The sequence below is a fragment of the Ctenopharyngodon idella genome, chromosome 3 (assembly GCF_019924925.1).
Source record: "Ctenopharyngodon idella isolate HZGC_01 chromosome 3, HZGC01, whole genome shotgun sequence".
Lineage (NCBI taxonomy): Eukaryota > Metazoa > Chordata > Actinopteri > Cypriniformes > Xenocyprididae > Ctenopharyngodon > Ctenopharyngodon idella.
In genome coordinates, this window is record NC_067222.1 from 51217914 (window position 1) to 51244862 (window position 26949).

Genomic DNA, 26949 nt, shown 5'->3' on the forward strand with positions numbered 1-26949 from the left:
TCAAGTTAATTTTTTTTAAAGATTGGAAACAATTAATTGTTTGTAAAACTATCAAACTAAACATTTATTTGTTTCATAAATAATCCATGGACAGCTTATTTAATTTCTAAACAAGGTGATATAAAGATAAAAATGACGTAATCAAACTACAGCAAGAGCAAACAAGCGACTCCTTTTGAATCGCTCTTGCGGTTCTCGAATCTCAATCTCGTTCTCGAGTAGAATCGGTTGCAACGGTTTTCGGATCACCAGTACACAACTGAGAACTGCTTCTTTCAGACATGTCCAATTTGAGAACCGATGAGCTGATGATACTGCGCATGCGTGATTCAGCGTGTGATCTGAAGTTACCGAACCGGTTAACTAGTAGGACAACTGACGCTATGAGAGGACTCGAATGAGGGGCCAATCTGGCGAAACGTAAGTTTATTTAATTACAAATAAATCGTAATGTAAGAGGATCATGGTTTCTGCGCTGATGAAGACTAATTTATTAACTTTATGACTGTAAAACTTTGTTTGCACATCACTGCCTGTATATGTGTTTGGATGCTTTTAGATGCAAAACTAAATTGTAAGAAACGTTTTAGATTATAATGATGTTTTAGTTGACTGATGTTATGATTACTGACTTTATATATTTTAATGTGTTAAGTGTTTTTTAATCCCAGCCCGCAATAGACGACGTTATCGCGGATGATGTCATTACGTCGGAGCATAAAAGAACCGGTGAACCGTTTTTTTCAACCGGTTTATTGAATCCAACTGTCCGAAAGAACCGGTTCACGGAAAAGAACCGGACTTCCCATCACTAAGACAGACTGGCTAAACTGACCATTGACTACATATACATGTGCACCAAAAATGGGATTATTTCTAATAATCAGAGTAAGGTCTTAATTGCAGTAAGGTGTTTACATGACGAGCAGAACTCTTCACTCCAGTTTACAGTCAAGCCAAAATTTATTCAGACACCTTGAACATTTCATTCATTAAAAAAATGGTAATAAAATATGACGAGTTAAACTGTGTCAGAAAAAATTAATCTTAATTATGTCAGATAACACTTAAGCAAAACATGGTCAGGTCAAAGTGTCTGAATAATTTTTGGTCCCAAATTTTTATCAATTTTACTGGTAGTCCACTGTATGAAGAATTTTTGGGTATAATATGTCACACTTTATTTTGCTATCCTCACTTATATAAATGTTCTATAGTGTCCTGCACCCACTAGTAAAAATATCTGAATAATTTTTGGTTTGACTGTAAATGCAATTTTCATTATTCTGATTATTCGCTAATAAATAAGGTTATACCAGACTCAGATAGGCATGTAGTATACATGTTACGGGCCAATGTTTTTAACTACTCGCATCAAATTTAAAATAAATTTTTATGGACGTACTGGATATTATTTGGGCTCTTTGCCCTGTTTGGATGAAGATATGGAGCAGATACTGCGCGGCAAGTTGTTTTGACAGAGTTTAGTGATTTGGACAAGAGAACACTTCAGAATAATGTCACAGAGTTCATTCATGAGTTGTGTGAACAACACACAGCATCCGTGTATGTCCGAGCACTTGCACACTTTGGTCAGAGCGGGAATAATGCAATTAAGGTGTTTACATGCCTGTTTATTGCGATTTAAATCAGAATATGCCACATAGTTTAATGTGATTATGGTTATTAAGATTATGTGCTTAATCGCACTACTTTATTCGAAGCATTGCATTTACATGAGGTAAAGTTTAATCACAATATTGCCAAAATTCCATTATAATCGCATTATGAAGGTGCATGTAAACGCACTCATTACCAGCTGTCTCACATCACAGAAGTCAGATAAATCATAACACAAAGACACTCTTTCGCCTAGATATCACTACATAGAGACTGTGTCTATTCCCCAAATTAGTAAATACAAAAAACTCCTAATACCTTTTAACCCCCTGGGGTCGGTGGTTGCGCCGGTGATATCACCTCTCTTTTTTTTCTTATCAGTGCAAAAAAGACTCAGAATAAAACAGTTATACAGATAACTCTTATATATCATTTGAAACTTAAGTGCCTACTTTTATTTGTGAGCACTCACAATAAAAACAAAATGTGCTTTGTGCTAAATAAAGAAATCTAACATGATGTGTGATCTGCCGTCTCTCAATGAAATCTATTCTGATACTTGTCAGAAAATGAACTGTAACTTAGCGAATACTTGTCACACAAACCTGAGACATATCTAAAGAAACTTTGAAATGTCAGGTTTTAAATAATGTAAGTCAAATCGAAAACATATTATATATATTCTATATTCCGTTTATTTAATCTGTTTGAAAAGAGGGATGTCAGTCGTTCACGTGTCAGCTCATTATCCGCTAATGCGGCCATACCCAAGGAAATCGTGCACTATTCAAAGGCATATTCTGAGGCGATCCATGCAAACAGAGTCAATGCCTGCATCAACTCAAAAGAAAAAAAACGCAGCAAGTCAGATTCATGTACTATCCATCGTTTTGAGACGCGGTGAGGAATAATGCTGGAAGAATTTACCTCAGAGGAAGAGCATGACTGGTTTCAGTTTAACAGTTTCCAACATTGATAACTGAAATCAGCATATTAGAATGATTTCTGAAGGATCATGTGACACTGAAGACTGGACACTCCAACGCATACAGCAGAATGCCAGAATGATTTTCACATCATTTTGTTGTAAAAATTCTAGCCTACAAGATTGATAACTCAAAAGTCTTGTGAACAGCTATTCAGTATGTGTGTTATGGCCTTATTGCGGTGACATTTTTTCCCCCAAAAACTTACTAACCATGCATTATCTTTATTTTCTAAAAACAAACAAACATGTACATCCATTTTGCTCACATATTATTGTAGCAGAGTTTGTGCTGATTACAGCAAAATTACATGTTGGCCAATAGCATGTTATAAGTAGCTGAAATAAGCAAAAATGTCAGGGCATGTCAAAACATCTCAAGGGCCCCCAAAACACCTCAGACCCCAAGGGATTAAGGGTAAAAATTTAAATGATGTTCAACAAATAGAAAACAGATATAATACAGATGAACAAATGATAAAGCTCAGGTTGTTGAATATTAGAAGCCTCGTCTGTAAGGAAAAGGCGATGGTTATGCTGTAATTCATATTAATATCTTCAGTATTACTCAGAGGTCTAGTTTCAAATATAATTATTTAGAAGTGATGCTGTTTTATGTAACATTATCTAGTGTAAGTGATAAACCCCGTTTGACATTTGTGCTGGCTACTGTATACAGGCCACCAGGGCACCATACATAATTTGCTGATTGTCTATCAGAGTTAGTACTGGCTGCGGATAAAGTCTAAATTGACGGTGATTTTAATATCTATGTAGATGGTGAAAAAGATGCATTGGGATTTACATTTACAGACATTCTAAACTCTATTGGAGTTAGACAACACGTGTCAGGACCCACCCATTGTCGTAATCATATTTTACATCTAATATTATCACATGGAATCGATGTTGATGCAGTTGAAATTCTGCCGCAGAGCGACGACATCTCAGATCATTATCTACTCGTGTATACTACATTTAGCCAAGGCTGTAAAACCGACTCCCTGTTACAAATATGATAGAGAATTAGTCAATTGCAGGCAGATCTTGAATCTAACCTTTCTCTCAAAAATACTAAAAAAGCCACTATCCTCACAACAATGTTCCTTTTTAAAAAAAGAAATGGTATCTGTTAGGATTTCCAGTCAGGATTTAGACCGTATCATAATACTGAGACTGCTCTCATTAGAGATACAAATGATTTGCTCTTATCATCAGCATTGTCATGGTTCAAATCATACTTATCTGACCGTTATCAGTTTGTAATAGTAAATAAAGAGATGTCATATCGATCACAAGTTCAGTATGGAGTACCGCAAGGCTCAGTACTAGGACCGTTGCTTCTCACCCTGTACATGCTACCCTTGGGAGATGTCATTATGAAGTATGGTGTTAGTTTTCACTGTTACGCTGATAATGTTTAATTATCAAAAATGGTAATATAATAAAGTCCTTTCACGTCACCATTTTGCATGTTCTTCACATAATAGGCCTGTAAGTGGCACCTGGGCTTCATTGAACCAACTATGATAGTTGGATCAAAATAAATAAAAATAAACAGGAATTTAGGCTAGTTTAGTTTTGTGCACATTGTCGTGTTAATTATAATCAAAAGAATTTTGTTTTATTGACCACAATATTATCATTGATATTTGTTTGAGAGGGGCACTTTTGATTCATTTTGAAAAAGGGCAGGGGCTCGAGACCCCCCAGAAAAACTGTATTATGGTATCATTTTGTTAATTATTTTAAGGAAAACCATTTACCTCAAAATCTCCAGCTTTCTCTTAAATCCATCAGAAAGAAGCTTTACTCCAGAATCATGCAGTTCATTGTTACTCAGGTCCAGTTCTCTCAGGACAGAGTTTGAGGATTGTAGAACTGAAGAAAAACTCTCACAAGACTGAATAGTGAGATTACAGTGAGTAAGGCTGAAAGAGAGCAGAATACACACTTCAACAGTCAGATCATCTACAAACATTATGACTGGCTGACTGCAAATTATCTCTTATATGTTCTTAAATACCTCAGTATTTGCAGCTGACAGTTTGGACTCTTCAGTCCATCAGAAAGAAGCTTCACTCCAGAATCCTGCAGGTCATTGTTACTCAGGTCCAGCTCTTTCAGGACAGAGTTTGAGGATTGTAGAACTGATGAAAAACTCTCACAAGCCTGAACAGTGAGATTACAGTGAGTAAGGCTGAAAGAGAGCAGAATACACACTTCAACAGTCAGATCATCTACAAACATTATGACTGGCTGACTGCAAATTATCTCTTATATGTTCTTAAATACCTCAGTATTTGCAGCTGACAGTTTGGACTCTTCAGTCCATCAGAAAGAAGCTTTAATCCAGAATTCTGCAGGTCATTGTTACTCAGGTCTATTTCTTTCAGGACAGAGTTTGATGACTGTAGAGCTGAAGATAAACTTTCACAGGACTGACCAGTGAGATTACACCCACATAGCCTGTGTAGAGAACAAAACAAACAGTGATATCAGTGTGATTATCAGAAAGGGTTTATAATCTGAACTACATGTTTGTGTTAAATTCAGTGTAATGAGATGTTAGCCATTAAAATGTAATGCTACTCTTGAGGGTTAAGTTTATAACTCATCTGTGCATTTGTGCTCAACACTGCAGCAAATTGTACATGAATGCAACTGATACAGTTCAACTCACTGACTCAATGATCCGGTCACAGCGATTCTCAAGTTATCAACACACTGAAACTGTCCTACTAAAATAAGGCAATAACTGTAAGTAATATGATCCTCGGAGCATGGTGTGCAGAGGATTTGACTGATGAAATGAAAATAAAGCTACTGTAATAATCAAATGCACAAGGAAAGGGAACATGTTTTAAATTGTTATTATGACATGAAACAGTTCATTGAAACAAACTGTTCATAAGAATCACTTAATGAAAACAGAAAATGTGGGTATTATTTCATTGGAAATAATTGTAATTGGAAAAATGCATTAAAAAAAATTCCAGGTTTTCCAATAGAAGTGTCAGTCTTCACTTGCCTCACGATTTGATTACGATTCAGAGGGTAACGATTCGATTATAAAACAATTCACGATTCATCTTTTCCTCCAATTCTTTGATTAATAATAATTATTATATTAATAATCACAATATAGTTCAAAAATGCAAATGACAAACAGTGGAACAAATACAATATAAGAAAGAAACATAAAATTAACAATGAAATTGTGCTTCACTTTTTTCATTTTACATCTATTTAAGAAATATTATAGAAATTAAAGGGGTAGTTCAACCAAAAATGAAAATTCTGTCATGATTTACTCACCCTCAGGTTGTTCCAAACCTGTATACATTTCTTTGTACTGCTGAACGCAAAGGAAGATATTTTGAAGAAAGTTTGTAACCAGGCTGCTTTGGGCCACCATTAACTTCCATAGTAGGAAAAAAATACTATGGAAGTCAATGGTGGCCCAAAGCGTATTAAGTGTATTAATTCAGTGTATTAATTATAAATAAATTGATTGTTATTAAAGCTGAAAAAAGTTATTCAGTCCAGAGCAGTGAGTGATTCCCTCTTATCTTTTGTTGTTTGATTAACATAAATGACACAGACAGCAGCAGGTTTATTATATTAAGACCTAATGCACAGATCTAATATAATGTTACTGTTACGCATTCCCAGTTTTGTGTACCATGTGTTTTTGTTATTTGGACTTTTAGGTTGCATTCTGTCCTGTTTTGTTCCTGTTTCCTGTTTCATTTGTAGTCCTTTTGTAGTTTTTCTTGTTGATTAGTTCCCTGATTGTTTCCAGGTTTGTTTTGTCAGCCTGTTAGCCCTTGTGTATTTAAACCCCAGTGTTTTCTGTATTCTTGGCCAGGTCATGTCCTTTATTTTGGCTCTTATTTTTATTAAATCTCACTCTGCGTTTGGATCCAGCTCTCCCTTGTTTCTGAGTTTCACAATCATTATAGTTACACATCAGATTTACCCCCAACTCTTTGCGTTCACTTAAGACATAAGGTATTTTGAAATAATTCTGTGTATCTAACCATTCGAGCGCAATACAACCCTAAAGAGAACTGAATTTCAGATTGCATGTGTCTGAGACAGGAGTCTTTTTGTGAAAACCGAAATCAGGTTTTCTGCCTTGTGTGCTTGGAGAAAACACCACTGATACATTCATACAACAATATAGACAGGATAAAATATGTGCTCGTCATAGTTATGAAAACAGCTATTTGTCCACATTTTTGAATACAGAAAGTGAGTGAATGTCAAACCTCAGTATGTTCAGTTTACAGTTTGAACTCTTCAGTCCATCAGAAAGCAGCATCACTCCTGAATTCTTCAGGTGATTGTTGCTGAGGTCCAACTCTCTCAGATGGGAGTTTGATGATTGTAGAACTGAAGATACGGTTTCACAGCAAGTTTCATCAAGACCACAGCCGTCAAATCTGACAAAACAGAACATTTAACCAGATTATTTTCTGATGTTCAATGTTTTTCAATAACACATTGTACCCTTCACAATCAGGACAGACAGATATTTTATTATTCAGTATTTTTACATTTAGTTGTTTAGTGATAAAACAAAACCTTTAATTAAACAGCGATCAGTGAAATTACTCACAGGGCTTTTCTGCAGCATCTCACAGCTGGAACGAGTCTCTTGTAGTTTGAAGATGACGTGAACCTCTTTGGGTTGAACTCATCCAGCACCTTCTCCGACACCAGCAGTATGTAGGTTAGCACTGTGCACATTGAAGATGAGAGTTTTTTCCCTGGATGTTCATCTGAACGGAGGTATGTCTGGATTTCCTCATATAATGAATGATCCTTGAGCTCAAGTAAGCAGTAAAACAGGTTGACTGAAGCTTCATCTGAGATCGTCTTGTTTTGTACTTGTTTAATGTATTCAGTTGTTTGTGTGATGCTCTCTGTGGTGTCTTCAGGGTGTGCGATCAGGCCTTTGAGCAGGTTTTGACTGGATCCCAGTGAATTTCCCATCAGAAACCGCAGGAACAGGTCCAGATGTCCTCTCTCACTCTTCATGGCTTTATTAACAGCCTTCTCTAGTAGCTCCTGCAATGTGATGTTTTCTTTTGGCTTCTCAAAGAAAAACTGAAGCTCCTGCATGTTCTTGTTCAGATAACAGAGGAACACATACACTGCAGCGAGGAACTCTTGAACACTCAGATGCACAAAGCAGAAGATCTTTTCTTCATGAAGTCCATCTTCCTGCTTAAAGATCTCAGCGGTCATTCCTGTGAACTCGGTGTCTTCACTCACATCAATACCACATGCTTCCAGATCTTCCTCATAGAACACAATGTTTTGCTCCTTCAACTGTTCAAAGGCTAGCTTGGCTAACTTCAAAATCATTTCTTTATTTGACTGTAAGAGTTTTGTACGCTGTCTCTCTGTTTTTTTGTCATATTTCTGGCTCTTCATGTTCATCTGTATCAGCAGGAAATGAATGTACATTTCAGTGAGTGTTGTGCTGATGTTCTCAGTATTCTTAACATTCTGAAGTACTGTGGCCGTGATCCAGCAGAACACAGGAATGTGACACATGATGTAGAGACTACGAGACGTCTTAATGTGTGAGATGATTCTGGAGGCCTGAGTCTCATCTGTGATTCTCTTTCTGAAGTACTCTTCCTTCTGTTGGTCAGTGAATCCTTGCACCTCTGTGAACAAACCCACATACTGAGGAGGGATCTGATTGGCTGCTGCTGGTCGTGAAGTCACCCAGACAAGAGCTGATGGAAGCAGAATCCCTTTGACCAGACTTGTGAACAGCTCGTCTACAGATGATCTTTCCTCAACATTGTTCAATGTTCCGCTTTCAAAATTCAACGGCAGGCGACTCTCATCAAGTCCATCAAATATAAACGCAAGTTTACATACCTTATAAAACTTTGATTTTTCCAGGTCCTTCAATTGAGGATAAAATTTCAGCAGAAACTCATGGAGATTGAACTCTCTGTCTTTAATACTGTTAATCTCTCGGAATGGAAGCAGGAACACACATTGTATATCCTGATTGGCTGTTTCCTCTGCCCAGTCCAGGATGAACTTGTGCACGGAGACAGTTTTTCCAATGCCAGCGACTCCTTTGGTCAGCACAATCTTTTCCTCATTATTTTTCCTCAGTTCAGTAAATATATCATTGCATTTGATTGTTTTGTCCTGTGGTTTTTTGTTCTTGAAAGCATCATCAATCTTCAGAATCTCATGTTCCTGATTGACATCTTTCATATCTCCCTCTGTGATGAACAGTTCTGTGTAAACAGCCTTGAGATGTGCTTCATTTTCTTTCTTGCCTTCAAAAATACGCTCTGCTTTCTTCTTCATGTCTGTTTTGTGAGTTCCCAATAATTTTTTCAGAATCAAATCCTCTGTTTGATGTAAATAAATTAAACATGAGGGAAAGCAAAAACATTTTATTAAAAAAAGAAACATGTCAAAGCTTTCACATCAGCATGATCTGATCAGAATTCATTCAACATACTGTAATTAAATTACTGTTGAAATTATTACTCAGAGGCCTCAGATCTTCCATTTAATTCACTACATTTTGATAAATATATTTCACTCATGGATGGGAATACCTTTAAGCATTCAAAACAATTTTCATCCAGGCATATATACTTTTTTTAATGCCTAATTTGTAAACTCAGTACAGAGGATAGGGTTCGAGGAACATCTGGCAGTGAATGCTCTAGTTCTTGTATGTAAGGTATACTGTCATGGTCATTGGCAGTCACATCCGGTGGTTGACTGGAGTATTTGGCTGTTGAAAAGGTCAGTGGTGCTGTCTAGTTAGTTCTGGTGATACAGTACATCACCTCTGTTCCAATATTAATAATGCCCAGCCTGACTTGTCCAACCACTGCATGGCAGCGTTTAGATTTAAAAAGTCATAAATAATCTTACACTGACTCTGATTTATCAAGAGAATAAGTTTTGTGTGTACATAAACATTTAGGATAAAACACAGATTTTCTATACATTAGGCCCCTGGGCTAGTGTCCAAATTCAAAATACATCTGACATGTATAAATCACTTCTGAAACACTTTAAAAAGATTATTTCACACAGCACATACTTATGCTAATCACCAGATCACATTCCTGCTCCTGACAAACAGTGAATGAACATGTTCTGCAGGTAAAAACAAACACCGACTAACACTAAGAGATGTCAACAGGGAAAAGACTTATCTGACAATATCTGTCTATTGGTGTTGGTCGACATCTGATGGTGCAGTGTGAACTAGCTTTAAGGCGAGACACTACAGGCGAATAGGGATTTTTTTTAAATTAGAAGATATCACTGTGAAACTTCTCCAGTTTATTACTGGCATAAACATAAGAAAAAAATGTATTACAAGTTTTGTGTAAATTTATGTTTTAATATGCTAATGAGGCCTTATATACTTAAATATACGCTCATTTGCATACATTTCCAAAAACAAAATCTGGAAATTGGAAAGGTCCAGGTTTAAAATTCTTGGTTCTATTTGTTGACATATTAGATGAAAGGGCTTTTACAGAGGGGATTCTGGATATCTTATTTTGTGCTTTAGTAAATTAGAGAATACTGACAATAGCCTTAAAAAAATCTATTTTCGCCATGTTTTTTTGAGTAAAAGGATCTATAACTCAGGATAGGAATGATATATCAACAAATCCCTCTGTAAAAGCCTTCAGGATATAGTTAAGTATAAGTCTGGAAAAGTTGGTGCTTGTAGGTGCTACTGAAGTGGATATATCTGACTCTGAGTGTGAGAAAAAACTCATTTTGAGAAAACGGCCTTTAAAGTTTTATATTGTATAATTTCATACATTTCTATTGAAACCCCCAACCTACAAACAAAGTATATATTCAGTTTATTAATATCAGTATTATGCAATATTTCAAACACATGGAAATTGATAAATGAATAAATTATTAATAACAATAGCCTTAAGCTGAAGAGAACTATCTTAACAAACACACATAACAACAGTCACAAAAACTGCGTCTGTTTGTTGTATGTCCATCTATAACTAAACGAATCTAATAAACAGCTCCCTGTCTGTTTACAGCCTAAATGTCCATGCCTGCACCATATGTAGGCCCCTCTTCGATCTCCTATCGGTGTCTTTTCACCTTTTTGGCTGTGCTTACGCTTTGGCGCCTGCGTTTCACACGGGTGGACTGAAAAATGTTCGCTTTTGAAAGTCTAACCATGTCAGTGTAACTGCATGTATTTACAGTGATAACTGTACACTGAAGCCACAACTTATCCATGACAGCCAGCATGGCAGAGGCACCTTCATTAAAAGTGGCAATAGCCATACTGGCTGCAGCCTCAACCCTGCTTTTCCCCACAAATACTGTTTTCGGACATCGGGCCCATATGACAGAGTTGAGGCACTCATTTGCATTTTGAGTGCTGCATACGCTGTAGCAGACTGTCACTGGACATTCGGTGGTACACAGGGATAAGCTTCTTTCCCACTTCACGTGACAGAAAGTTTTTAGTGTGATGCTTGTGGGACTCTGGTGTTTCTCCATTCTCCTCTGCTCTCCTGTACCAACACCACGATGGACTGCACCTCGTATGTAATGGATTGTCATCACTAGACATGTTGTGAAGGAGACCTGCCCAGATCTCAGCTTTCATTTTATCTACGGAGCCCTGGTTGTTAATAATAGCCCCCCTGTAAAAATTTTGCAAGGCCTTACATTTAGGGGCAGTCAGCTTGCCCAGACCCTTGCCCCCTAATTTACTTAATTTACTTAGTTTCCTAAGTGCTGTACCCATGCGCTTATGGGCATGATTTATGCACTCCAATTTCACAATTTCATGTCCAGGGTATGGGTTGAGGGCAACCACCTCCTTAAATGCAGCACTATCTCCATCTGACAGCATCTCAGTATATCGCACCTGGTGACAACTGACTGACCTGGCCCACATCCTCTTAGCTGCCTCCTGCTCCATTGCTTTACTTGAGCCTGCAAAATTTTTAGCACAGTCAGTGTGTGCCTCCCTCCAGCTTTCAAATTCCTGGCCTGTTATTTTTCCTTCTCGCTTGGCACTATTCTTTAAGGCACATGCATGACAGTAGGAGGACAAGACCTCAAAGTCTATTACTAGACCTGTAAGGACATCAATGCACACACCGATGCCATAATTTGATGTGAAACCTCTTTTATGCCAGGTTCCATCAAAAGACACGCTGATGTTTATAACTGCATCTTCATCCTCCATCAGTAACTTTGCCACATCTGCATCAACCTCAGCATAAGCCTGCCTGATCTGCTCCCTGGCCCTGTGCAATGACCCCAAGCCTCTCTCAATTTCTGCAACTACAATGAAACAAATACCGTATAAATAAACATTGATTTAATCAGGTTTTATTCATAGTGCACATATAACTTATTTTTTAAAAGACAGTGGATTCTTATATGATTATCTGATTATGATATGATTATGTTATGTGTGTGTGTGTGCGTGAAAGTAAATCTGTCCAACAAAATATACTGAATATCATAAAATTTATTTGTTAATATTTTATGTATAAATATGTTTACATTTTTATGATATAATGTGCATTATGAGGGGAAATATAAATGTAATGTCACTCTCACTTCTGACACTATCCACAAGACAAAAGCATTTGGCATTTAGACACTACTCTGCTTGGTTTTCTGGCTCAACCTTTTTCATACCTGTCACTTTTCTGTTGTGTCTCTGATAAGTCTTAAGGTGAAGGAAAGGTATCCCCAACACCTTGCTGATTTTTTTGAGAGCTGCATACCCCATTCCTAATTCATGTGCTAAGAGCACCATCCGCACATTCACATCAAATGCAACGTCGTTCCTGGACTCGTCCTGCAGACGCGTAGATGTGTAAATACTTCTGCAGTATCTATCTCTTTCACACAGACTACACTCCAGCAACACACTGCTACAGAACCCATGATTCTGTGCATCGATGTCAATTTTCAGCCCTGATCCAGCACAGTTAGGACAACACAAACCACTGACTAATTCATTCAATCGTGCGACGTGAATTATGAGCCATTCCTGTGTGGCGCGGCTGTCATTCCCTCCAACAGACTCTCTCTTTCCCTTTCCAAACGATAGCTTACGCGATGAGGCACTCGCTGATGGGGTTTCATCGTCTAATCTGTTGTTTACTTTCTTTTTACTAGCTCTTGCAAGTGACAGCTGTTGCCGTCTTTTCTGTGAAAGTTTATGAGCTGATTTCGGTGTTGTCGGCATTTTCTCTCAGGCGCAGAATAAACAAGGAAGTGTGACACGTGAGAACCAATCACGTAGTCGGAAATTCACATCGACCAATCAGATGTGGTTTTCGGCTGTAGATTCCCCGGCAAACTTTCGCGGTTGGTTATTTCTACAAAGGAAATGCCCATATTTGGATTAGACAGCACTGTGAATGAGACTGGGAGCTTTACAATGATACCAGGCATGACATGTTTCTGTGAATGGAGACGGCACGGGAGCTCGCGTTAGAATGCTAAATTTTGGTGATTTCCGATAGAAATCTAAAGGCGCAAGTTGACAAAATATAATGAAATAACCCCCTTAATGTGTAATGTTGACATATTTTTTATTTTGACATGAAAGTTTACATGTTAAGGGAGCAAACTGGCCCAAAATCTCAAAATTGACCACTGCATGAAAAAACGATGTTTTCACCTGCCGTGTCTCGCCTTAAGAGAATATGACTGTTAAGACTGTACCTTGCTCTTCTCTGTGTTTCTCTGCTGTCTCTGTAATATTTTGTGGCTCTGTGAGGAGAAAGAAAAGGAGGGAAATAAAAAAAATATATATAATTTTTTACAGATACACAAAAGAAAATCCTGTAGCTAAAGTATGTCTGCCTGTGAACAATATGACCTTAAAGTGAACTGTGAGATTTAGAGGCCTCCTACAGCCCTCCCTTTTATTCTCTTCCTGAATGTAATATAAGTCACCATTCACTTCTTTTATGTTCATTCACCATAGAGAATTTGTAGTGACTTATAAGGAGTTGTTTTTCAAATGATATGTTTCTTTTCCTCTTATTTCTAGCCATCTTTTTCCTGTTTTTCTTTGTTCAAGGTTATGTTCCATATTTGTAATTTCAGACTATGAAATGATTCATTTTACAGATACATTTTCTATGTATCTGTAAAACAATTCTTCCCACAGCCGCCGACCATTTATAACTGAGAGGGACTGAATCTTAACTGAAGAGTAAGAGAAATCTAATTCTTACATGACCTTTTTAGGAAAAGGGTTCACAATCACTGAGCATTATTTCACTCAACAAGCTATTAACTGACTGCTAATGTGTCTCAGTGAGCACAGCTGTAGTGATAGTACCGTTTCCTGCAGTGTTGTAGATGAAGGTCACTGGGGCTGTGATGGTGTTTCCAGTGAGTACAGGAGCATTTACAGCTGCTCCCGTCTGAGCATTCAGATCAACACTGACTCCAGTGTGAGCGCTGCTGCTCATCTGAACTGGAATAGAAACAGAGATTAATTACATTTCCTAAATGACAATGTTAACATTCCTGATATTCTTTTCTTCATTACCTTCCTTGTGTTTCAGCTTGTCTTCTTCCATCTCATCCAGTGTGTCATAATGCTGATCAACAGATACAATCGTCCTTCACTGACTCACTGCAGATGGACATGAAGAAAAAGGTTTAGAATTGCTCCTCTGTTACCAGACACTTTCCAAAAATAAACAAGGCGTTTCCAAAAAAAGAAAAGAAAAAAAAAACAGGTCAATAAAATATCGCAGCAGCATGCAGCAATTATAAAATATATTATGAGTTATTAAATGTGAAGGTGGTGGAGAATGTGAAGAATCATTATCCTTCTACACATTACATGATTTTTAAATACTTCAAGCTCATGAGATTTTACTTAGTCATAGATTTATGTTAAAGCATTTATTTTCCTTTTCATCTTCGAACACTAGAGAATAATGATGAATATTGTCTTTATCTCCAAACTTATCTATATGTTTTGGGGAAATATCCTGCTCAACCAACTTCAACCCTGGAGAAGCTACGCATCCTTTGTATCTGTATGTGTGTTGGTATTCTTGTTGCAGATCAGTATTGGTGAAAGATGAACAACTGGCACCCTGGATGATGGAATGACTTGTTTTTCTTGACAAGCTGGTGCCTAGAAGAGCAGTTCTGTGAGGGTCACTTTGTGCCTAAACCATGACAAAAGACTGAAAGACTCGGACCGGTGTAGGGACTCGAGAGGTGAACTAATCATTTCTGTTTCCTGTGCATAGCCTATACGGCTGAATGAGTGAATAGTTTAGAGAATGACAGTTTGCTATTTTGTGTGAACATAATACATCACGCTGTCTGTTTGCATTTGTTTTCTGATAGTATGCACTTCCACTTATCTACATGCACTTTTGTTACCTCAATTTGTTTAGAATCAGAATATAAATTTGAATAATATTTAGTAAGAAATTCAAATTGAGTTTTTTAGCCCTAAGGTTTAGAAGTTAAGTGTAGTGTAACTTCGTTAGTCCACGAAGGGCCTCTGAAACCTGGTAGTTCCCTTTCGAAAGGGAACTTCTACTCTGCGTTTGCAAACGCTATGGGGAACGTCACGTGACTCGGTGTCTGAAAGCCAACTATCCAATAACTCCAATGCCTATTGGCCAGCGACAGCCTATGACGTCATACGGCGCGACCCGGAAGTATAAAAGGCGCGCCTGGGGAAGCAGTCATTATCCATCGTCTTTCGGGACTGTTTGTGTCTTGCCACTGTCATGTATAACTCAGCTATACTTGTGAGTACATCTCTGGTTCTGTCTGAGGACAAACAGAAACGTTTTAGGAAGTGTGCGGATCCATGCCCGAGATTTTTGACTCCGGAGGATTCGCACACTTTATGTGTACACTGTCTGGGAGAAGAACACGCACGGACAGTGCTTGAGGGCGCTGTCTGTGAGATTTGTGAGCGTTTTCCCATGAGAACGCTCCGTTCCCGCCTGGCCCTCTTCTCAAGGGAAGAGGCGTCAACATCTGTGCATGGTGGGTCCGGCCCTGCTCGTGCCGAGGCAGAGCGGCGGCTGCACTCATGGGGCTCGCAGGTGGAGCTCGCTGCCAAGTTTGAGAGAGGTGTCACAGTCTCTCAACCTCTGGCGGCGGCTGGCGGGGATGAGCTCCTGGATGACGATGATGTCTTGTCTCTGACATCATCGGATCCAGGAGCGAGTGTTCTTCTGGCTGCTAGCCCCCGTGAGCAAGAGATGGCAATGGAGGAGGCCCAGCATATGCCGAGTTATTGGAGGTTGTGGAGTGCGCCGCCGGCAGGCTGCAGCTGCCGTGGGAGCGCGCGAGAAAAGAGCCCGTTCGCGGCAGGTTAGACGAACGGTTTCTTTCTGACCACAACCCCGTAACTCCAGTGAGCCTTCCATTCCTTCCAGATCTTCACGTAGAGATCAAGAAGGCATGGAAGAACCCATACTCGGCCAGAATTCACCCACATCAGCGGGAGAATTTCGCTGATGTGGAGGGATTAGGCCAGCATGGGTATGTGTCGCTGCCACCCATTGACGAGACGTTTGCCAACTATCTCGTCACGGGCAGGGCACCGACACTGAAAGCTCCGGTTCAACGCCGCTGATCGATCCCCTCTCTTGGCGAAGGTAATTCTACATCTGCCTTCGCCTCTCTTCCTCGGCCTCCCGGGCATTTTTAATCACTGTGCATGTTCAGGACGACACCTTTGAACAGTCAGGCTGACGGCTGGGCCCATGATGAAATTTTTCTGAAGGCCCTGCCTTCTGGCTTGATAGTGAAAGGGTTATTTGGGCTTCTAGAACCATGGATTTCATCCTTCCCATTTCAAATAAGTGAAGGAGGAGTCTTTGGTCTTCGAGCCACAGGAAGGTAAGACAAGGTCTGATTTAATTATTTAAATGTTTGACCTTGTATTGTTCCTGTATAATTTCCTGAACATGTAACAGTAAAATGTGAACTATTTGGGGGTTTTGGGCAAAACTGGAGTGTTGAGACTGACTGAGCAGGCCACAAAATGGCTGCCGCTTAGTTTTTCTATATATGAGTAGCCTCTCGGCTATTTTTCAGTATAGTTTGAGTTGGCACTCATTACTTCAGTTTATATGTCTACGGCGGCCCTAACCGGCCGCCTGACATTTTAGCTTTGAGCTTCGCTTTATTTCTCTCATCATGAGACTTGGAAGTGAAGATCAGGCTTTGTTATGGGCCTGTTGTAGTGTATAGGCCTATAGCTTAGCGGCCAGGCTAGAGCTAGGTGATGTGTGGTATATGAAGTAACCCCATATGTATTTACTATCCTTTCAGGATGTGTAGTTCCTAGTTCTGGTTTCCTCCCGAGGGAGTTGTTTAGGCCGTATGCCCAATTATCACCTTGCTTGTGTAGGTGCAATTGTGAGTTTAACAGCTAGGTTGTAGACTGTTTTTGACCCCCTGATGCTGTTTCTCAGGTGGTAGGCCCTTATCTTCGCGTAGCTAGGCCCCACTTTCTAGAACTTTCATGCTAAAGTAAATGATTTTCTTCTGAGCCACTTGATGTTTTGCAAGTTTGAGTTGACGTTGCTAGTTTTTAGCTCCTGTCCTCTAGGGCTTAGATCAGATCTGAGAATCTGTACAGGGACTGTTTTTCCTTTCAAAGACAGCATGTATATCAAAGTTTGTGTTACTTTGAGTTCTAGACTTTTGCCCTACATTTGTATGTGAGCTTATTTATGCTGCCACAGGTTAGCAACTGCTCTCATAATAGCAGGCCCTTTTGCTGTAAAGTGGCCTCTATTTGAGTACATGGTGACTTATATTCCCCAGTTAAGAGGTTTTTTGTGTCACTGAGTGCATACTCGGGGTAGTTAGAGCCACTTTTTTGAGCAAAGTTGGTATCTAGTAGCTCCCCTTTTGGTGATCTTGTTAACAGCCATATTGCATATAACTCGGATTGTAGGCCTTATGATATTCGGCCTCCTTCTAGTTAGCAGTTGTTTTACAATGCTGTTTAACTGATCATAATATGCTCACATATTCTCACAGATTTACGCTGCCACAGGCCCTGCCACATGTCTGTTTGAGGTAGTAGGCTTGTATTAGCCTCCCTTAGACCATGTTGGTTTTGTTTGGTTCCCTTTAGTCACAAATATTTAGGGTACATTGCCTGTTGGAATGTATAGCCTAGCGCAGGTCGCAGTTAGCTTCCCATAGCTATTTGGGTTAGAGCTGGTTCCCTGTAGCTTGGTTCCCTTATATTCACGAGCTTAAGCCACGTGTTATTGAATTGGCAGGCCCCTTCAGGCCTCCTTTTTTTAGTTTACATGATGGCACAGTTTGTGTTTTTTAATCTGTGAGCAGGCTGATCGCCACTTGATGCTAGAATGGAGGCCCCTTAAGGCCTCCTTTTCTAGTCGACTTGTTGGCAGGATGTCTGGGAAACCATGCCACCATCAGCCACGCCCCATCGCTGACGGATAGGCCCTAACAGGCCTGTTCACGATGTTCGGCAACGTTTTTCATATATCAATCATCTTAAAAAAAACTTCTAATACATGGCCTTTGGGTGGTATGGTTATGGTAGCCACTTGCTGATGCCACGTGTTTACTAAGGCAGGCCTACTGCGGCCTCCGGTGTAATATGTGGAGTTCAGTCATGTACTCCTCTCGCTGTGAGAGTAACAAGGTGCTTTTACCGAGTATTCCCAGTGGCTAGCTCCTCAGGTTGATTATGGTAGTGAAACCTTAGGTTTGAAGGTTGGTTTAACCTACATCTGCCTCCCTGAGTCTGATTCTAATCTAGTTGAGCTAAGAGCCACCTAGCGCCTAGGGTGGATCTTTTGTGCTCCTGGAAACGGCCACGAGACTTACGCCGTGTGTATTAGAGGTTGCTAGGCCTATGGGCCGCCTCTTTTGAACACACTGGAGTATGTTTGGGTGTATTTCTCTTTGAGAATTATCTGTATACACTTTCGTTGGCCAGAGGCCTAAGTGATAAATCCAACCTCCTTTTTGTCTGGTTGTTTATCGTCCTTGGGGCCTAAACACTGCCACGAGCTGATGCCACGTGTCTGTTGAGGTTATAGTCCCCTCCAGGCCTTCCTTAATACGTGTTGGCGTACGCTGCACTCCTCTTGCTTTAAAGAGTAAAAGGTGCTTTTACTGAGTGCACTGCTCGTTGGGTTGTGTTAGGTGGATTGTCATGCGGGCACTTTGCAGCCTCCTATGCTGCCATTGAAGTCGTCTGTCTACCCCAGAAAAACAAGACAGGTGTTCAGGGTGGCCCTTAAAACCAGGCCACTTTCTGTATAAGACTTCTGTTTCCACATAACTTCTATCATGCAGTAGGCCCCTCCTCAGCCTCCAGGAGTATGTGCCCATTGCATGGTCTACCTGTTAGGTGAGCTTCGTACTTCTCTTTTAGGGTTACGTTTGTAATAGTGCTTAGCTCCCTAAGCTGATCATAGTGGTAGGCCTTAATTAGGCCTCCTTCTAAGATTCAGCCTCAGGCTGGTTTGTGCTCCCCTGGATCAGGGTTCTCTAGCGCACAGCCTCCTCAGTGCATTAATTAAGCATTGAGTAGATCCTAGGATGAGTGGATTGTACTCCTCTCAATACGAGGGTTCATAGCACTTAGCTGAGTTCCGCTCTCCAGGATGCCCGTCTCTACGCGTGGGTTTGAGTTTGTTCCTGCCTCTTTGCAGGTCACTCTTACTTACTATCTTCTATGAAGAATGCATTTTAGAGGCTCTGTATTCAGACAGGATTGGCCAAGACTAAGTTTGTCTCGTGACAGACCAGGTCGGCCACCCTGGTGGCATTGGGGGTGACTTCGTTCCCCTCTAGTGACTGGCCGAGGTTCCCTTCGGTTCCTTGGCCACATTCCCTTAAAGGGATTGCTTTATCTTCGGAAAAGCTGGTTCCAGATGCCTTAGCAGCTTCTGTAGGACCTCTAAGGAAGGCCTTCTTGAAGTTCAGCTTGGGCTGTTGGCCAAAGGGAATGCTGTCACTGACAGCCTGGTGTGACCCGAGGGGGAGTTGCCAAGCAGTTCTCTAACTGCTCTGGAGCCTTTGTCTCAGCCATATTTCTTGGCAGGCACTCTCCTCAAGCATGGCGGCGTGGGTATATCGTTCCCCATAGCGTTTGCAAACGCAGAGTAGAAGTTCCCTTTCGAAAGGGAACGTCTCAGGTTACGTATGTAACCATGGTTCCCTGAGAACAGGGAACAAGACTCTGCGTTTGCAAACGCTATGGGGAACGTCACGTGACTCGGTGTCTGAAAGCCAACTATCCAATAACTCCAATGCCTATTGGCCGGCGACAGCCTATGACGTCATACGGCGCGACCCGGAAGTATAAAAGGCGCGCCTGGGGAAGCAGTCATTATCCGTCGTCTTGAGGGACTGTTCAGCAGGCAGCCCGAAGCATGGCAAGGAAACACAGAGTCTTGTTCCCTGTTCTCAGGGAACCATGGTTACATACGTAACCTGAGACGTTTTCATTTAGTGGATAACAGAAAACAGCTTTTGTGAAGAAAACAAACCCAAGCACAGGCTTCTGAAGGATAATGTAAATGTCAATGCCCTGAAATTGATGCGAGCAACAGTGTTGCCAATTTGGGGATTTTGTTGCCAAATTTAGCTACTTTCTCATTGTTCCTGCAACTTTTATTAATGTTTTGCGACAAGGAGCTATTTTGGCTATATTTAAATAAAATTGTTGATTTTTTATTTTGGGCAATGAAACTCTTGCACTGGTTGGCCACACCCTGCTGTAATCTCGCGTTCACGCTCAATCCTGCGCACTGAACACACAGACACAGCAGTACGCATGAAGAGGCTCTCGAAATATACAGCTTGGCAGACAGATAATTATTATATTCTAAGACAATATTAGACATCATTATTAGATTATAATATTATTTTTATAATTCATAAAACACATTCAACGCACTTGCCCCGCCCCAGACCTATGTAGGTCATCTGACATTTCATACAGTTGACTGATGATGAATATGATGAGCAACAACTCTCCATATGATGGCTACAGAATGCAGTCAGAAAGTCCCTAAAATTCAAGATATCGGGGCAAAAATGCCCTGTTTGAGTTTTTGTTTCATATTGAGATCATATGTACGGTGACCAGCAAGGGACATGTGCGGTTGACTTAATTTTGTCGTGGCCACAACATATTAACTTGTGGGGACGTGATAATAAGTCAATGTAAAGTCGATGTAAAGTTGTGGCCTCGAGATCCATGTTCAGGGAACGACATATTTTATTGTGGCCATGAGTTAAAAACAACCTGCTTGACCATAGTGAACTGGGATTATCAGAAATGGATAGGCCTATAATAATATTTATTTTTAATTAAGAATGACAAAATAGGGGAGGAATTAAGAAATTATTATATAAATATATTATAGCCTATTATATTGCACATGATGTTGCCTATATACAGCATTTAAATGTTTAAAAAAAGTTTATCATCAATTAATGATAAAAGAATATATAAGAACACAAAATGATGTTTATGACATTAAAAGAGTTTTAGAAAAGAGTTTTGTTTACAGAGTGACAACTTAATACACACTCCTGAAGGAGTTTTTTTGTTTAGAAATAATTAATCAAATGTAAAATAATATAAAATAAAATGTGTTCAAGTTCACACACTTTACTGTTGAGCTGTTGAGTTGTCATTAATGGGTGTCCCTAAAATGGGGATTTTTTTTATACACGCATGCAGACCTGTTTATACTTTATTTTCATATTTGGTGACTTTGGCATATTTGGTGACTTTTGGCAGCACTGGCGAGCAGTGACCCATAGACAGTGAAGAGATAAAGAGAGATATCTCGGTATCATGATATAAAGTAGTGTTCACTCTCTTGTCTGTCTGTGTTTTCACACACACACACACACAAGTAGCAGAACACCTCAGTTGCAAAACTAAACACTTCATTCAAAACTTTATAATACTTTAGCAGAACTCAATTTTGACACTGTATGGCACACACAAGGTACATACAACGGATTCTGTTTGAACCACTTACACACTGCTGTGCTCAATCTTAAACACTTGTAAAATTTCTACTTTTCCAGTGATATAGTCTGGGTTTGATTTTTTTTTTTTTTTTCCAGAGATATTTTTTAGAGTAAAGTATATGAATATATCGACCAAACACAACACACAAGAACAGTACTGTACATTGATGAAAATATTTATATTCTCTCCAGTGTCCAATGTGGAGATTTATTTCTCTCCACATTGTAAAATCAGACAATACATCAATGCATTTCCAAAGGTTCATTTTGCACTGAAAATCAGAACATATTCTAAATACACTACCAGTCAAAAGTTTTTGAATGGTAAGATTTCTTCTGCTCACCATTTATTTGATCCCAAATACAGCAAAAACAGTAATATTGTGAAATATTATTACAATTTAAAATAACTGTTTTCTATGTGAATAGATTGTAATTAATTTCTGTGTTGTCAAAGCTGAATTTGATTTGCTGCTCAAGAAATATTTTTCAGGATTCTTTGATGAATAGAAAGTTCAAAAGAACAGCACTGATCTGAAATAGAAAGCTTTTGTAACATTATCACTACAGCAAATCATCATATTAGAATGATTTCTCAAGGGTCATGTGACATTGAAGACTGGAGTAATGATGCTGAAAATTCAGCTTTGCCAACACAGAAATGAATTGCATTTTAAAATATATTCACATAGAAAACAGTTATTTTAAATTGTAAAAATATCGCACAATATTACTGTTATTTTGGATAAAATAAATGAAGCCTTGGTGAGAAGAAGAGACTTTTTAAAAAATATTTTAAAAATCCTACCGTTCAAAAACTTCAAGAATCTTCTTGACTGGTGAATTCTTCCTTTCACAGACCCTGCATCAGTTGGGTCACAGGCTCCTCCATGACTTGAGGGATCTCCTGATATAGGGCTGGAGATCAGAAATCTTCCACCGCCATGCCGAAAAAAGTCACTGCATTAATGTCACTGCAACCTAGTTTTATCATAAACAGTGGTCAAATATTGAAGCTGGAGTCTTTAATCTTTCTAATGATACTCAGTTTGTCAGTTTGCAGTGAATGTTGAGCAACAATAATCTGGGTCCGTCTGCGATCCTTCACCATAAAGGTGTTAGACTATGAAAGCTGGTTTCTTTAAGGGGTGGTTGATTATGATTTCACTTTTTAACTTTAGTTAGTGTGTAATGTTGCTGTTTGAGCATAAACAACATCTGCAAAGTTACGACGCTCAAAGTTCAATGCAAAGAGAGATATTTTCTTTTACAGAAATCTGTTGAAGGACTACAACAAATGGCTGGTAGGGACTACAACGAGCTTCTTCCCAGGTTGGTGACATCACTAATCCTAAAATTTACATAAACCCCGCCCCCGAGAACACACAACAAAGGGGTGAGGCCATGCTGTTGCAATACAGTACGTAACAAATACAAAAACATATAAAAGCATGACAACATAAGTTATAACCATAATTAAACTAAACTACACCTGTTCTGTCTCATGCAGCATATATTATCTGGCTCTGTAGGATCTTATAACAGTTCCCACATGAGCGATTTATATATTATCATGACAGAATATGCTAATCAATGACTTTAAGATAGTTAAAGGGGGGGTATAATGCTATTTCATGTATTCTGACTTATTTACACTGTTAAAGAGTTGGATTCTCATGCTAAACATGGCCAAAGTTTCAAAACACGAGTTGGACGTATGACGGAGTATTTCTGTGCCAAAAATACTCACTTCTCCCGGAAGAGTGCACACACACGTCGACCAGAGCAAGAGCGCGCCCATCAACGCGCGTTCGGCTTTACGGAAGTTGACGGCGGTGTTGCACAGGTCACAGGACTTCACAAAATCAACAATGTCCAAAGAAGTGTGTATTTGGTTGCGAGGGAAAGATAACCTTGCTTCCCAAAGAACCCAGCGTTAAGTGGAACAGAGTTTTGTTCTCATGCATTACATTGATGCTCTCTCGATATTTGTTATTAAAATAACCATAGAAACTGATAGTTGCAATCACCTTTTTATTAAAATGAATGGAGAATATCTCATGTTTTTCCGTGTCTGCTCGAGCCCTCAGGATCGGCGCTTATGGTTTCATAAACAAGGCCCAGTTCGGCGCTGGATTTACAGATCGTTTGAAACTGAAAGATGGATCAGTCACAGCGGTAATGATCCCGGTCATGAGTCAGAACCACAGGTGGTGAGTAAAACTGCTTCAAATGTCTGTTTTGTTGGCAATAGGCGCCTAAGTGCATATAATGTAAACAACACAAACGTAGTGAATTCATAAATTCATTATTCATCATCCATACGCTATATTCATTATAGTGATTCAAAAGTTATCCAGGAATAATGTGTTGGTGTATTGTGTGTTTAAATACAGTTGTTTAGCTGACCATTTGATGGCTTGCAGATGATCTCTACACAAAAGCTGTACATGCTCGTCACTCTTCAGCTCCGCTCACACGGCACGCCTCCAGGAGCTCGGCTGTTTTCAAAAAGACTCAGTACAGCGTATGTATTTTTTATAAATATAAAACTAAAGACTTTTTGGAGATATGAAGGATGCACTACTACTCTATAAGGTACTCAAGATTAACATGAGATTGGCAGAAACTGTGTGTGATACCCCCCTTTAACTTCACATCAGCTACATAAATTCATCAACTATCCGTTCAGAAACATCCTGTTTCATTCTACATGTGTTCACTTCTTCTTGAGTCTCTCCATCATTGTCCAACTCCGGTCTGAACATAAAAGGCTGAACAGTTTCTGACATTTTCAGTGAGTCTGAGGTAATTGGAGCTGCTAACACTAGCACTTGAAACTCCGCCCTCTTCTTGGGAGCAGCAGCTCATTTGCATTTAAAGGAACACACACACACAAAAAAATGAGTGTTTTTGCTCACCCTCACAAACTGACAAATTTAACATGCTATAAAAAATGATCTGTGGGGTATTTTGAGCTAAAACTTCACATACACACTCTGGGGACACCAGAGACTTATTTTACATCTTGTAAAAGTGGCATTATATGATCCCTTTAAACACTCGTTTTTTGGGTCAACGGCTTATAAACACCAGAGACTTAAGCCCTGTTCACACCACTAGTCTCTGTACTGTGAAGTCACTTGTGGCCGTTCCTAGTGCTGTCGCTCTAATGTTATTGGTAGACTGCACATCTGGCCATATCTATAGAAAATGCAATCACAAATGATATATAAAACTAAGAAATCATTCTAATTTGACTAGGAATTGGGCTTAAAACCAAAGTAACATTCTGCTGTTGTAGAGTGTTGTGACTGCAGAGCTCAGTGCATTAAATCATCAACTCATTTAAATATCGATCAATCAACAAATTAAACTCACTCATACTGTCAAAAATTACTAAAACATCATTTGAATATGACAAATAATACATTTTCTTGTCCCTAATAATCAACATAATGCATGGGGAAACTTTAATATGAACTACAGCAGTGCTAAACTGCTCACCGCATCATATAATTAACAACACGACTATCAATGAATGAATCAAACTCACAAGACTGCCGACCGCTTCTTTTCCACACATCATTTTATTATATGTATGTGGTTACAGTAAAATCATATAAAACATTGAAATCGCTCAGGAACTATGTCCTGTCTATCTTGCCTGCACTCGAGACGGTGATGTGAGCTCCAGAGCCTTCACTCCTATTGCTTGTCGCTCGCAAAATTCACTTTTCATTTGCATAAAGTTGAAATTTCTGAACTTTTGTTGTGTCTCCCGTCACTTGACATGCCTACATTCTGTCACCAACAGTCAGTGTCGCTCATGTCGCCAGCACTCCATTGAAATGATTGGGATCATGTCGCTTTGTCGCTGCGTGACGCTGGTGATGTGAACGGGGCTTTATATTACATCTTGTAAAAGTGGCATTATATGACCCCTTTAAAGTGTTTACTAAAACTCTCAAAAGTTTGGTCGCATGTGATCATGTAGACATTATGCTAATTACATGCAAGAAGAGTAGAATGGGGTGTAGGACCCGGCCAAAACAATTTCTGATTGGCGGAAATACTCGTGGGGATGGGTCAGATGGTTAAAACCCAATGACAAGCAGTTTTTCTTGGCTTTCGCTTTGATTCAGACTTACTTTTTTAATTGTTCTGCTTGCACATTTACATGCTCTTCGACCACCAAGATCTCATTCCAAGACTCATCAACTTTTCCACCCGAGCCTTCGTTGAACCTCGCTGAAGAAAAACCTCTCAAAGTCCTTGCTTCCAGCAGCTTGAGAGGTAGAGAAACTTCGTCACGCAGCAATGCGTAACCCCATAACCGACACACGAGGCTCAACCCTGCAAAGCCAACCATCTATTCACCGTCGAGTGTTGATCCTCAGAACTCAATGACAACTGACCGCCAGCCAATCAGCACTGCCGAGATTCCCTCCAGCAACTCCGTCAGTAAGGAAATGCGTTCTCACAGGAGCATCCAAACACAAGTGCACGGTGCGTTCCAAACGGGGCACTTCGGAGTGAAAATAATCATGGCCGCCATATTGAAGGGTCGTTCCAAACCGAAGTGCTCAAAACTGGCCACTTCAAAGGGCCCTTCGGAATGAAGGATTTCGAAGGGTACAACTGATGGACACTTCGGGCCCCCATGATCCTTTGCACAGGGAAGTTGTTTGACGTCACAGGATGGGTACAGGAGGCTCGGAGTTCGATTTGACCTATAAATGTATGTATAATATTTTTCTATACTACTGTAATATTTTTATGAGTTAGATTTGGCACTATATGGTCAAAACGACATTTTTACTTCAACAAAAATACTTTACAGCTCCCTTTATCAGCCCATTCAAATGTTTCAAATACACAGACACAATATACAATATGGTGCGGTAAACCTAAATAAATAAACTAACGTTAAACAAAGGGCTCAGCTTGCACAATCTACTCCTTGATTGTCTCGTTAAGATGACGCCGAAGTGCGTTCCAAAAAAAAAAAAAAAAGAGGATTTTTTACCCCTACACCCTTCATCCCTTTGAAGCTCTCACTCCAGAGGGTAAACCCTTTGAATGGATTAGGGCATAGGGATGAGCCCTTCCAAATGGAACGCAGGGACAGTCTCCTCATTCTTGCTGAACTGGTGCAGCTCTTATTAAGCAAACAAACTGAAGTTGTTTAGCATTGAATTGTTAGCCTTGTCGCTGTCAGTTAAAAAAATTAAACATTTTTTTCTGTAATTAATTGCGATTAA

General features: G+C 39.6%; 1 protein-coding gene across 12 annotated transcripts in view; it reads right to left on the reverse strand.

Moving 5' to 3' along the window:
- Positions 1–26949, reverse strand: part of LOC127508724 (NACHT, LRR and PYD domains-containing protein 12-like) — a 506035-nt gene that overhangs the window by 475729 nt on the left and 3357 nt on the right. For 10 of the 12 annotated variants that reach the window (XR_007928885.1, XR_007928880.1, XR_007928883.1 and 7 more), the window contains exons 2-9: positions 14199–14285; positions 13986–14123; positions 13361–13408; positions 7230–9000; positions 6880–7053; positions 4901–5074; positions 4632–4805; positions 4372–4536 (exon numbers count right to left, since the gene is read on the reverse strand). Coding sequence is in view for 4 of the 12 variants with exons in the window: in XM_051886993.1 (XP_051742953.1) it covers positions 4372–4536; positions 4632–4805; positions 4901–5074; positions 6880–7053; positions 7230–9000; positions 13361–13408; positions 13986–14123; positions 14199–14229 (2675 nt within the window). In the remaining 8 variants the exon portion in view is untranslated. The remainder of the gene's footprint in view (positions 1–4371; positions 4537–4631; positions 4806–4900; positions 5075–6879; positions 7054–7229; positions 9001–13360; positions 13409–13985; positions 14124–14198; positions 14286–26949) is intronic. The other 2 variants (XM_051886992.1, XM_051886995.1) reach the window with 2 other exon arrangements.